This window comes from Meriones unguiculatus, chromosome 11 (genome assembly GCF_030254825.1).
Source record: "Meriones unguiculatus strain TT.TT164.6M chromosome 11, Bangor_MerUng_6.1, whole genome shotgun sequence".
NCBI classification, from domain to species: domain Eukaryota; kingdom Metazoa; phylum Chordata; class Mammalia; order Rodentia; family Muridae; genus Meriones; species Meriones unguiculatus.
Genome location: NC_083359.1, coordinates 41,494,951 through 41,507,786, shown reverse-complemented (window position 1 = coordinate 41,507,786; position 12,836 = coordinate 41,494,951). Strand labels below are relative to the sequence as shown.

Genomic DNA, 12,836 nt, shown 5'->3' with positions numbered 1-12,836 from the left:
ATGCACACAACATGCACACATACCAGCACCAACGAGTGCCTGCTCACACATGGACATGTGCACACATAGCCCTCCTGCGTACCCCCCCCCACTCACATGGGTGCCTGCTGTCAGGTGTAGCCAGCATAGGAGTTGGAGCTGCACTCGCTGAGGCACCCCAGGCCAGGGAAGATGTGAAAATGACATGTAATGGCAGTGAATCTGCCTCCCACAGAACAACAGTCTTCTGAGAGAAAACAAAACATTCATAACCTGGAACCTCTCCATGGCCAGAACATCAAGGAAAATTAGTTTAATAATAACAGCAGCCAAGAGTTACATGGTTGTCAGTCTGTATTTCTCCTCATGGGCTTTTCTTATAGATTTGAATTACCTAGAGCACATGTGTTTCACAAGTGTTAGGAAACAGGACAAAAGAAAATCTTTGTTGGGGTTCGTTTCAGTGACAGTTACGCCAGGTGGTGTAGTGAACAAAATGCATGTTACCTTTCCAGCCTGCTGACTCCCTGTTTACCTATAAATCTGAGGCTTTTAATCTGCCTGGGTCCCTTGGCAAGAAGGTCAGAAGTCATTGTCACTCTCATCCAGGGGCTCAGGTTTCCGGACCCTTCGACTGGGCTTAGATGGTGAGAGAGCAATGCTTTCATCTTCCAAATCGTCATCATCTTCTTCATCATCTTCCATGTCAATTTCACTGTCCTCTGAGTCTTCCTGAAGCGAAAAGATGGCAAATGCAACTGAGGTGCTAGCTCACTATGGTCTCTTACTAGAGACTCCACCTTACTCCCTCAGGGAGACAGCCACGACCAGCAATACCCTAGAGTGGAAGGTTGGGGGAACAGACACTGCCAGCTGAACAGCTCCACTGGACTGTGTGGCTATAACCAGTAACCAGCCTTTACCAGGGTTAGCAAGCAGGGGTTGGCTTTCCATGGGTGTCTTGGGAAAACCCTTAACACATGCTGAGGAAGCCAGGTGCTGCACAGTTTCTGCAGTCTAGAGACCAAGCAGACAGGTGGGCAGTCAGAAGGGCAGGAGAGAGGGAGGCCTATTCCAGGTGGAGGTGCCTCAGCTCATTCACGGTCAGCATCCAGGGAGCACCAACTCGGATTGTCTTTTTTACAGCGTGTCCTGTGCTCCATGTACAGCAAGATGGCTGGTTACCCAATCTAGAGTATTCCCCAGTAGTACATACATGTTAGAACTCTCTTCTTTAAAGAACTGTCACCTTCTCTAGCAACCCTGCTGTTTGCTTCCCTTCCTCCTTGGGAAATTCAGGCCTACTGTGATACAAGTCTACAGTGCCAGCATCCCAGAACCTAGGATGGCTATGAATGTGAGGCCAGCCTGAGCTACTTAGAAAGACCTTGTCTCACAATGAAAGAAATACTCAGGTGTCTCCACATGTGCCCCTCCCGTTTGCCTATGCACAACAACCTACCCCAAAGCCCAAACCACTCTTATGGAGAAAAAGGATTCCAGTCCAGTGGGGCTCCACAGTCCTGGCCACCGTCCTCCCCACATCTGTCAATGACCCACCCCTCCCTCTGAAGGCCGCTTCCCACCCTCCATCCTTAGCTCTCTGCACGGTCTGCCATTCTCTTGCCTGGTCATCTTTAATCCCCTAGCCGCTGTGATACAGAGGCAGCTCAGGGCTGCAGGCCTCCTCCCTTCTCTTCCTGCACTCCAAGCAGTGCGATCACATCTTTATCACACTTCCATATTTAAACATGGATGGCTCCCAAGATCCACTTCTGACCCAGCCCTGTTTCTTAAATTCCAAACTTTAGTTTCAACTGGCCACTCCACACCAGCAATGTGGGCGTCTAACAGGCCACACACCTGACAATGGCTAAAATCAAACTCCTGATCGGCCTTCTCAGCCCCTCCCCACGTCATCTGTCTCAGGAAGTGAGAACCCCGTGCTCTCAGCCAAGCCACTACCGAAGCATTCTGCATTTCTCCTCTCCACTACCCTGCTGCAGTCTACTAACAGAACACAATGGGCCTGACTTCAAAAACACCCAGGATCTGAGCACTCTCAACACCAACATCACCACTGCCTCAGGCAAGATACACTCACCTCCAACCTACACAGCTGCACCTGCTACCCATCTCTCCTCCTGGGCTGATGGTTCTCCACCGTCTCCCGTCTTACCAGGTGCTCATCCAGTCCTGCACAGTTCTGCATTGCCTCTGCCACCTCTTATCACTCTCACCCCAGTTCCCTCTAGCCTGCCACAGTAGGTGTTCACACTCCCGAGGCCCAACGACTCTGCCCACCCTAACATGGCTCACCCTTTCCTTCCTTCAGGCCTCTGTTCTAATTTCCCATTACAGAGGACTTTCCTGACCGTAAGAAAAAAAAAATGCCTTGTTTCCATCATTTCTCACCTTCTGGACCTACTTTATTTCCTCCCTAACACCTATGGTGGTGGTATGTCAACACCTATGGCTGTGGTCTGCTAGATTGTTCCTAAAACATGCGTATCCCAGAGGCAAAGTCTATTTTTGTTCCCTGCTGTATTTAGGACCTGGCACTGATAGGACCCAACAGATTCCTGCTGAACAAACACATAAAAACCAAGCCCTGTGGCAGAGGAGCTGTGTGAACATGAAATAAACAAATGGGAAGGCTGAAGCCACTGCAGATGCATTCACTCTGAAAAGCACACAAGCAAATAAAACAGAAGCCAGACACCACTATCCAGGAAGCACTGGTTCCTTTAGGCCATCTCCTCCCTGCTTCAGACTCAGGTGGGCAGGAGTGGATGACAGCTAGCTCATCAGGTGCATCCTCACTGTTAATGGGCTGTTGCTCAGTGACTTCCCTTCCTCTCTAACAGCTGTCCCTTGGGATTTGAGGTATAAGCATCTCTGTAGCTGCCCAGCAACACTAGGCGCCAGCTTGCTGCTTTGAATTTGGGCAGTGCTACACCTGTGGCACTTAGTATGCCAAGCTTCATACAGAGCACGGGGTCCCGCCTGTGCCACACCTGACAGAGGCCTATACCTCACAAGCTGACCCTGCATTGGCGTCTCCAGAAACTGGCTACATGGGCCAAGTGGCACCGCCAGGGACTGCGGCAGGACCAGGCTCAGAGGGTCCGGCAGTGTGCACCCAGCCCGCCATTTTGAGCACCGGATTTCCCTTTTGGTTAAGTTCTCTGGTCCCCTGAGGCCCTGGTCTAGGAAAGCATGTTTTCTGGGTTGCTGCTCAGAAGTTGCAGAGTGGTGCTGAAGAAAGGCTGGTGTTGTGCCAGCCCTATGGTCGGCTCTTCATTTCTAGTTATAATTCAGGGCCTGATGACTGCCCACACTTTTCTCATCTTTGGTCTTGGTGTTTGACCCTCCTTAGTATGGAAATGCAAGAGACCATGCTACCTCTCTCACCATGGTAACTATTCTGAGGGCTTCTTGTCCAAGAGAGGAAGCATCCCCCTGGAGAAGAGAATCTCTGCTAGCCCTGGACAGGCCAACACACACCAACAAACAGATGAGGCAAAAGAAAAAAAAAAAAGAAAGAAAGAAAACCAACCTGCTTCCTGGAGCTGGGAGTCTTGCATTTACCTAAGAGGGCTGGTGCTGCTTCCATCTTTGGAAAGCGAGAATGGAAAGAACAGTGAGAAGGCGAAAAAAAAGGCGAGCATATTGTGTGAAATGAGAAACAAGCTATTGACAAGCAAAGAAAAGAGCCAGCCCTTCAAAGGCCAGACTCTGTCGCATTCAAGCAATGTGCTGGGAACAGGTAGTTTCCTGACTGCTGGCAGCACCTGAGCTAACCTATGAGGACAGCCCAAAGACCAGAAGGTACAGGAGTGTGGAGAAGCTCTGGGACTCACATCTTCATCAGAGTCTCCACCTTGCATTGTGCCCACGATGCGTTTGCTGGGCCTTCCTGAGAACAATGAAAACATGACATGATGAGATCTTTGGAAATTTATTAGGATTTGGCATTTAAGACTTTCTTTCCCTTGGAAAACTAGGGAAATACTAACGTACATACAAAAAAGTACTTAAGTGAGCTCCAACTCCTGAGAACTGTCAACAAACTGTATCCCCCTTCCCCTCTCTCAAAATAGAGGCTAGCCTTGAACTCTTGATGTTGCTTCAGCCTCTAGAGTGATGGGATTACAGGTTTGTGTCACCATGTCCCAACTCTGCACTTCTACTTTGAAGGGCAATAAAATATCACAGCAGGTGTGAGAGCATACATCTTTAATCTCAGCATTCAGGAGACTGAAGTAGGAGGATTATTGGGAGATCAAAGTTAGCTTGAGCTACATGGTGAGACCATGTCTCAACAACAATAAAAAATAACAAAAAAATTAACATGGACTGGAAAGATGGTTCAGCAGGTAAAGGTATTTGGCACCAAGCCAAAATGACTGAATTCAATTTCCAGAATTTACATGGCAGAAGAAAAAAACCTGAGTCCCAAAAGTTATTGTTGGAAATGTACCCAAGTGTGCACATATGTGTGGGTGCACACACATCCATGAACATAATAACATTTTATATGCGAAAAAATTTTACGGTAAGGCTGGGGATATAGAAATGTTTTTAAGGCAAAATCTAGGGCAACTGAGTTTACAGCTGGGCATTACAGGTGGCTCCTGCAATCTGCGTGCTTAGGGAGCTTGTGGTGCAAGGACTCTAAATTTGAGGCCATCCTGTGCTAGCAAGACCCGGTACCAAAAACAATATAACAAAAAACTAAAGTTAACAGAGTTTTTCACAAAAGAATTCCATTTGAAATGATATGCATTAATACATTCAGAAAGAAGAAAAATAGTGAAATTAAATATATGAGTGAATGTTAGGATATGCCCAAGTAAATCAAGGGTGCAGTTATGCAATGGAATATGATATAGCCATTACAAAGAATAAAGCACATCTATATTTGCTAATATGGGAACAGTTACTGTAACAGGCTCTGAGACCTTTGTACAACTGACTTTATGATAAGAAGTATCAATCAGAAGACAAACTCAGCCCTCATGTGAATAGACGAGCTGGAGTGTCTGTGTAGGGGGCTCCCTTATTTGAGGAATAGGGGGGAGGTGATGCAGAAGGGAGGGTGGGACTGGGAAGAGAAGAGGGAAGGGCCTATGACTGATGTAAATTGAATTAATTAATTTTAAAAAAGTACCATCAGGCTGTAAAACTCATCGTGTAGAGAGCAACACCTGCCAAAACTAAGGCAAAGGAATCCATCACAGCCCACAGTTCTGGGAGTCTTTGAATGTATTAAGCTTGCTTTTTGTCCTTTTTAGTTCTGCTTCTAGCTAACTGTTCTTGTTAACTGAAGTCAACCCAGGACATGGCTGAGTTTAAAAGCTCACGCTGGGAAAGGCTCACGGCTACACTGGGATCTTGAATACCCAGTGTAGTTGTCAGCCAGCTACTTTCTTTTCCTTGTTTTTTTGTTTGTTTGAGAAAGGTGTAGCTGTGACTGTTATGGAACTCCCTTTGTAGACCAGGCTAGCCTCGAACTCAGAGATCCACCTGCCTCTGCCTCCTCAGTGCTGGGATTAAAGGTGTGCACCACAGCCGGCTTAATAAAGACTTTCTATGGGTTTAAACCCATGTCGGAGCACTCTTCTCCGACAGATACTCCACAACAGTTATAATGTATTTAATTCGGATGAGTGTAGTATATGTGTCTGTACGCGTGTAAATGCATGTGTATGTGTGTGTGCATGTGGAGGCCAGAGGTTGACAGCAGTGCCTGCCTACGTCACTGTTCATGTGATTTCTGAGACCTGGCTGGGGTTCACTGACTCAGTATGGCGGCCACTGAGCCTCAGTGACCCTCCTGTGCCCACCTCCCCAGCACTGGGATTTCAGACCTGCACTGAGGCATGTGGCTTTAACATGGGTGCTGGGAATCTGAAACTAGGTTTCCAGACTGGCAGAGCAAGCATTTCTCTGACTGAGCCATCTCCCCAGCCCCAAAGTATTTAATTTACAGAATAAAAGTAAGTTATAGAGTCACGATGCAATCTAGTCCCACTTAAGTTAAAGAATTTTCAGGTGATCTTTTTAGCTATGTTGGACAGCATGTATGTATGGGAGTGCATCTCACATGTGTGTGGAGAGGTAATCTGTAAGGACAAAGCCCTGACGGCTAGCTATGACCCTCTAGGTTGAAGTGGAACACGAGAAAGACCCCATTTTAAAAATGTTTTTATGAGGGAAGCTGGAGAGATGGTTCAGTGGTTAAGAGCACTAGCTGTGTTCCAAAGGACCCAGGTTCAATTCCCAGCATCCATATGGCAGCTCGCAATTGTCTGTAACTCCAGTTCCAGAGGATTTGGAATCCTCACACAGATATATATGAAGGCAAAACATCAGTGCACATAAAAATAAATAAATAAATATTTTTAAAAAGTGTTTTTATGAGAGGCACTTATGTGATCCCCTTTTCTCTGTTACTTCCTTGGTCACAAGGGACATGACTGCACTGACCCAAATGAACATAACACAGAGCTCAGTTGCAGAGGCCATTTCTGACATGTCTGTAGGAAGTCTGAAGACACAAATGAATCAGCTATCCCTGGGCCACAGATAAGAATATCACAGGCGCTGGGCATGGTGGTGTCTCCTGCAATCCTAACACCTAGGAGGATCAGGTTCAAGGTCACCTTGAGGTACACTGTGAACTCAAGACCAGCTTAGCTACAAGAAAGCAGAAAGGACTGTTAGAGGTAATGGTCACCAATGAATAGTCTGAGAGACAGATCCTGAAGAACAGGATAAGCTGAGACAGGAACTGCTTCCAGGGACCCTTCACAGTGCTCACCCAACTCTACCCTGTGTCTGAGAGGCGAGCACAGGAGCCACATACCTTGCATGAGCACCTCCATAGCTGTCCTGGGCTTGGACAGCCGCCTCTCCTCCAGCTCACTATCGGATTCATCATCCTCTTGGATGTCTATGTCTGAGTCATCATTACCTAGCAGGAAAAACCAGAAGACAGAATAAAGCTACAGTTCTTCATTACAGTCAAACATCTTCTGCCTACTAGGGCTCTAATGCAGGGCATATGCCTTTCTTAGCCCTCTTTTCATCGATTAGATTTTATGACACTCCCTGGTAGGTACTTAGTGAAGTGTTAATGCAGACCATAATATGCTGTATTTGCTTAGAGCAATTTTTCAAAGCAAAAAAAATGTGGACCAGATGCCTTAAAAGCATTATGACAGCTGATTTTTTTTTTTTCTTCCAAAATTGAGTAGCTGGCTTTCAAGGTATCTGAAGTCCTTGGTCAACTGGGGGAAGTCCTCTCTGTTCTATGTCAGGCGGTGTTAAAACTCAAGAGCCTTAGCCCTAACAAAGCTGAAGACTGAATGCAGCTGGATGGAAAGAGCGCAGGCACAGACTGCAACAGGCTGTCCCAAGAGAGAAAGTGAGCTGACTGGCACCCGGACACTCCTCCCTGAGGAAATTCTGTATAAAGGCATACAGTGGTGGGGTGTGGCTCAGCGGACGAGCATGTGCTTATCTTCTGCAATGCTCTAGGTCCAATCCCCTGTTTTTAAAATATGTTTTATTTATTTATTGGGTGGGGGTTGTTCATATACACACTCTATAAGAGACTATTTTCAGTGTAATTAGTTTTTAATTAAAAATTTCTCCCTTATCTCTCTCTCTCCTCTCTCTCTCTCTCTCTCTCTCTCTCTCTCTCTCTCTCTCTCTTTCTCTCTCTCTGTGTGTGTGTGTGTGTGTGCCACATGTATGGGGAGGCCTGTACAGAACAGAGAGGGTGTTGGTATCCCCTGGAGTTAGAATTAACGGCAGTTACGGGCCACCCAATACTCGATGCTGGCAAGTGTTCTTAATCACCAAGTCATCTTCTCCAGCCCTGAAATCACTCTATATACATTTCTTAAATACTTGTTCATATTCTTTGTGCCTATAAGTTGAACATTTCCTAGACAGAACCAACAAAGACTATAATGGGAAGAAAATGCTCTTATTGGCTAGTGCTTTACTCTCTCCAGGGAGTGATACGGAATTGGGAAGGAGGGTTTTAGAGGGGTTTGTATACAGGGGCTGGTCTGACACTGACTTAGAAGTCAGCCTGGAAGCCCAGCAGTTATTAGTCTTCCAAAAGGTTTTGCTTTGTGCCTGCATGAGAAGGTGATGTCAAGGTAACTAGATCCACCTGAGTGCTAGGGGAAGGTAGCTGGCTTCCTTTAGCCAAAGGAAGAAGAGCTGTGTTCTCCAGCTCAGGAGGGACAGCCTCAACACTGGCAGCGGAGTAACCAGAGCACCCTTCACGACTGCCAACACAATTCAAAAACTACACCTTCTGAAAGTCTTTATATAGAAAATCAATCCATATTAATATAATTTAACAACTCTAACACAAAATCACACTTTTTAGTTTTCCTCTTACTTCATCCACAAAAATTACATTAAATGCTCACTCCATGCAGCATAGATGGTTAACTATACCACTCAATCTCTGTCTTGACTGACCCAGAACTAAAGCAGCAGGAACCTGCTTCACGTCAGACAGCTCTCAGGTTTTCTACACCTGCTCTTAGAGGATTTCCAGCAGTCTCGGATCTTTTTCTAGGGCTCTCTGAGGACAGGTACAAAAAGGAAACAGACACGAAGGGGACACGCAGATGGGGAAATGCTGGAGGCCCAGGTGTACTGTTTAGACCATGAGAATAAAGTCATTTCATCATGAGAGCAGAGAAATAAGCAAGAGAAGCAAGTCAGTGCAACAGAACTGCGGTGTAGCAGGAAATCACACTGCCACAGTCCCAGTGTTGAACTGACGCCTGGTGTCAGCCGAGCGAGCAGTGCCACGCTCATCATGGAGAGGACTCCCTCCCAAACTCTGGGCCTCATGTTTAGAACATTTAGGACATTTCATCTCAAAGCTGAAAACACTAGCCAGAACAAATTTCCCATTATAGGTGAGAGCCTTGTTGAACATTCCTGGATGACTGTGTACAGGATTTGCCAATAAGTCAGTGGTCCCTTCACTGACACTGCATGCAACACTATCAGGCTAAAGCCTGCCCTACAATATGGGACCGTTCATATTACTAGAGATAATTTTCTTTCATAATTACCTATTACATAGAGTTCAAGCTAACTGTAGCATTTAAACATACACAAATGTTTTAAGTATCATAATAAATGGATGTTAGTTAGAGGCTATGTAACTGGAAGCAAGCTTTTATTATCATCACTATTATTATTATTATTGAAAATAGATTCTTCTCTCATACAATACATCCCAACAACAGTTTCTCCTCCCTCCACTTCTCCTAGCTCTCTGCCACCCCCCCTCTCCCCTAGATCCACCCTGCCCCTTCGTTTCCTCTTCAGAAAAGAGCAGGCCTCCAAGAGATGACAGCCAAACAGGATGAAAAACACAATACGACAAAGCAAAAACCCTCATATTGGGGGTGGACAAGGCAATCCAATAGGAGGAAAAGAATCTCAAGAGCAGGGAAAAGAGTCAGAGATACACCTGCTCGCAATGTTTGACCCCACAAAGCACCAGGCTAACAGTCCCGACACATAGGCAACAATGACAGATTCGTTAGTGTTTAAGAGGGCACAGGCTGTCCATTGTTCTACCACACTAGAAAAATGAGAGAAAAGAAGTTAATCAAAATTTAAAAATACTTTTTAAACGTAAGTAGCTTTGCTAGAGAAACATAAGTAACTTATGGTGTACTTAACGGTGTGTGCAAACCTGCTGGCCTGGTTTGACCCCAGGCACTTAGGTAAAGGTAGAAGGAGAGAGACCCAACCATAAAGTTGTCCTCTGACCTCAACAAACACCGCAGCACACGACACCTGCACTTGCATACGTGGCATGTGTGTGCAGGTACATGAACACACACACACACACACACACACACACACACACAGAATAAACATCTCAGACAGAAAAGTAACTTTCTCAAAGCTGGAACACCAGTCAGAACAAACAGCCTTACTTCCACTCTTGAGCAGTCGCTTTTCCTCTTCCTTTAGCTTATTCTGCATCAGACGGAGAGTATTTTCAGCTTCCTGTGGAGGAGGAAAGCCAGACTCAGAATGATAAACTTTGGTGGATGGTCTGATTCTTCACCACTGTGTAAATACCGAAGTGTTTGTCACACAGAACAAAACAAAACAAACAAGACCTTAGGAGGTTGCTTAAGGGGACAGATGGCTCAATGGTTTAGGATACTTGCTGGTCTTCCAGAGGACCCGGGTTCAATTCCTTGCACCACATGGTGGCTTACAACCATCTGTAACACCAGTCCGGGGATGCCCTCTTCTGGCCTCTGAGGGTACTGCATGCACATGGTACACAGACATACATGCAGGCAAAACACCAATATACAAAAAAGACATATATAAGTCTTCAAAAAAATTTTTTTAAAGTTTCCCTGAGTAACCTACAAGGTCCCTAAACCTGTGCCCTTCCTCTGTCATCTACCCAGCATCTTGTGCAAATGGTCACGGAATTGATGCTGCAGCCCTATACCCTCCCCTCCCACTACCACTCCAATTCTGAAAGAAATGAGTGACACAACAGAAGCCCACCATATGTGCCTGCAAGGGAGGACACAGGAAATGTGTCTAATACTGACAGGCACAGCCTTCATGCTCACAACAAGGGAAAGCAAAAATATTTTCATGTTTCTGCCTGTACTGCTTCACCACTCCAATCCTAAAGATGCTTACGGACAGGTCAGGGTAGTAAGACAAACAAGGAAAACTGGTTATAGTTCCTGGTGTAGGGCCAGAAGGAAGGAGTACATCAGGTGTGTTGTCAAGTGGGGCACTGATTACACTGGGAGTGGTGACATGCATCTTTCTTACAGTTCCTGCCCGTAGGAGGCTGAAGCAAGAGGCTGGTCTGGGTGACAGAGTGAGACACTGGCCTCCCCACCCCTTAAACAGGAAACAGCCCTGTGACTGTAGAAGAGCACAGTGAGGATCTGGGGAGATGGCTCGGGGCTAAGTGCTTGCTGTATAACGTGAGCAGCACAGTTCAGGTGCCTCGAAACCAGGCAAACACTGAGTACACACGGCAGCCAGCCTGTCACGTCAGTGCTGGGGAGGCAGAAAGGGGACCAGTGGACCAAGCTGTCCAGCTCAAGCCAAACAGGCAAGCCTTAAAGTCAAATATAGACCCTGCTTCAGTATAGAAGGCAGAGAGGGGGAGATGCCAGCTGGGAACTGCTAGCCTCCACATGCACATACACACCCATACACGTGTGAAAATGCAGATACACAACACGCAAACATGTACGACTGAAAAAACCCAATGAAATAAAACTGGCTTTTAAATTTTGTTTGCTATACTAAGCATTAAAAAAAGCCCTGTGTATTAGGCATGGAAAAGAGCAGAGCACACATGGGCCTTCTAGGTCACTGCATAGGTCACAGTTGACCCCTTTCCACTTCTCACTGCCCACAGCCCAATAACACGTCAAATATTTGACAACCAAGAATCCAGGCTATACAGTCAGCAAGGCAGAAGAATTGAGCAGTCTGGAAACCTGTATTTTCCATACACTGATATATACAAGCTGGTATGTCTCAGTATAGAGGAACACGCCAGAAGGATGTCTGTAAGGATGATCAGGCCACAGACTTACTTCAAACCTCTCCTGCTCCAGCCGATGGTGATCCTCAAGCTGCTGCTCCAGGTAAGCCAGGTTCCGAAACTTCTGGAGATAAATGTCATACTGCTTCTGTAACTCTTCCTCAACCTTTTCGTACTCATCCATAAAGGCCGGCCTAACACAGGCGATGAAGCGAAAGTGAGTTGAAATTTGTACTTAAGAGTTCCAACTTCCATCATCATGCCTTTCTTTTGAATACATCTAACAATACAAGGTCCCCACTCTGAAAACTGTTTAAAAATAATTTGCCTTTTCTCCTCTCTACCCACCAAATGAAGTTTTTTTTTTTTGAAGTTATTTTTTTAACCATGTATTCTTTATAAAAACCTGAAAAAACCCTGAAAGGAAAATTATGTAAAAAATTACAGTTTGGTGCGTTGGATGTAACATGCATCTTCCCAGGTTTTTGTTGATTTTTGTTAGGGTCTCAGGTGGCCTAGGCTGCCCTTGAACTCCTGATCAGCCTGAGTGCTGGGGTCTTACATGTGTATTACCATGCTAAGCCCTCCAGACCTTCCTAAGTATAGATACAGAAAGAAATGAGTATGTATGTATTTATCTATTTTTTGAGACAGAATTTTATCATGTATCTCTGACTGGTCTGGAACTCACTATGTAGGCCAGATTGGCCTTGAACTCACAAAGATCTGTCTACCCCCATTTTCTAAGTACCGGTATTAAAAAAGTATGTCATCACACCCAGCCAGGAATGTATATTTTTAATAAAAATTAAATTGCATTTGGAAAAGAGGGCTCTGCATCTCACCTGTCAGCACAGCAGAGCTGGCTCTTGTGGCATGGGTTCAGATGAGCTGGCCCTGCAGCATTGGGTGAGCTACCAGGGGCAGTGTTGGAGAGCTCACCCTGACAATGTGGGTGCGGAAGAGCTGGCGGGCCTACCAGCTCAGTGGCCACCAGCCCAGATCTGGGGCTTTGAGCTGGCCCACCCCAACCTCTACCCCATCTATGAACTGCTGGGGTGCGTGAAGGGGCCAGTCCTGCAGATGCAAAGCTACAGGATCTCCATGACACCGGGCAACAACGGGATATCCCAGAGGAGTCCTGTGAGGACCCAGTATTGACAGAGTAGCACAAGCCTTGAACCAGACCAATGACTCAGTGCAATGGGCATTTGCAAGTATAGATGTGTGGACAAAAGGGTGCACTGTGAGCCCCAAC

General features: G+C 46.1%; 1 protein-coding gene across 6 annotated transcripts in view; it reads right to left on the bottom strand.

Moving 5' to 3' along the window:
• Nucleotides 1-277: 277 nt before the first annotated feature.
• Cluap1 (clusterin associated protein 1) overlaps nt 278-12,836 on the bottom strand; it is a 29,795-nt gene continuing 17,236 nt past the window's right edge. For 3 of the 6 annotated variants that reach the window (XM_021632447.2, XM_060364076.1, XM_021632445.2), the window contains exons 8-13: nt 11,631-11,772; nt 9,975-10,047; nt 6,851-6,958; nt 3,843-3,898; nt 3,539-3,595; nt 278-711 (exon numbers count right to left, since the gene is read on the bottom strand). In XM_021632447.2, coding sequence (XP_021488122.1) covers nt 562-711; nt 3,539-3,595; nt 3,843-3,898; nt 6,851-6,958; nt 9,975-10,047; nt 11,631-11,772 — 586 coding nt within the window. In that variant the 3' untranslated portion in view covers nt 278-561. Of the gene's footprint in view, nt 712-3,538; nt 3,596-3,842; nt 3,899-4,090; nt 4,169-6,850; nt 6,959-9,974; nt 10,048-11,630; nt 11,773-12,836 lie in introns of all 6 variants that reach the window. The other 3 variants (XM_060364078.1, XM_060364077.1, XM_021632446.2) reach the window with 3 other exon arrangements.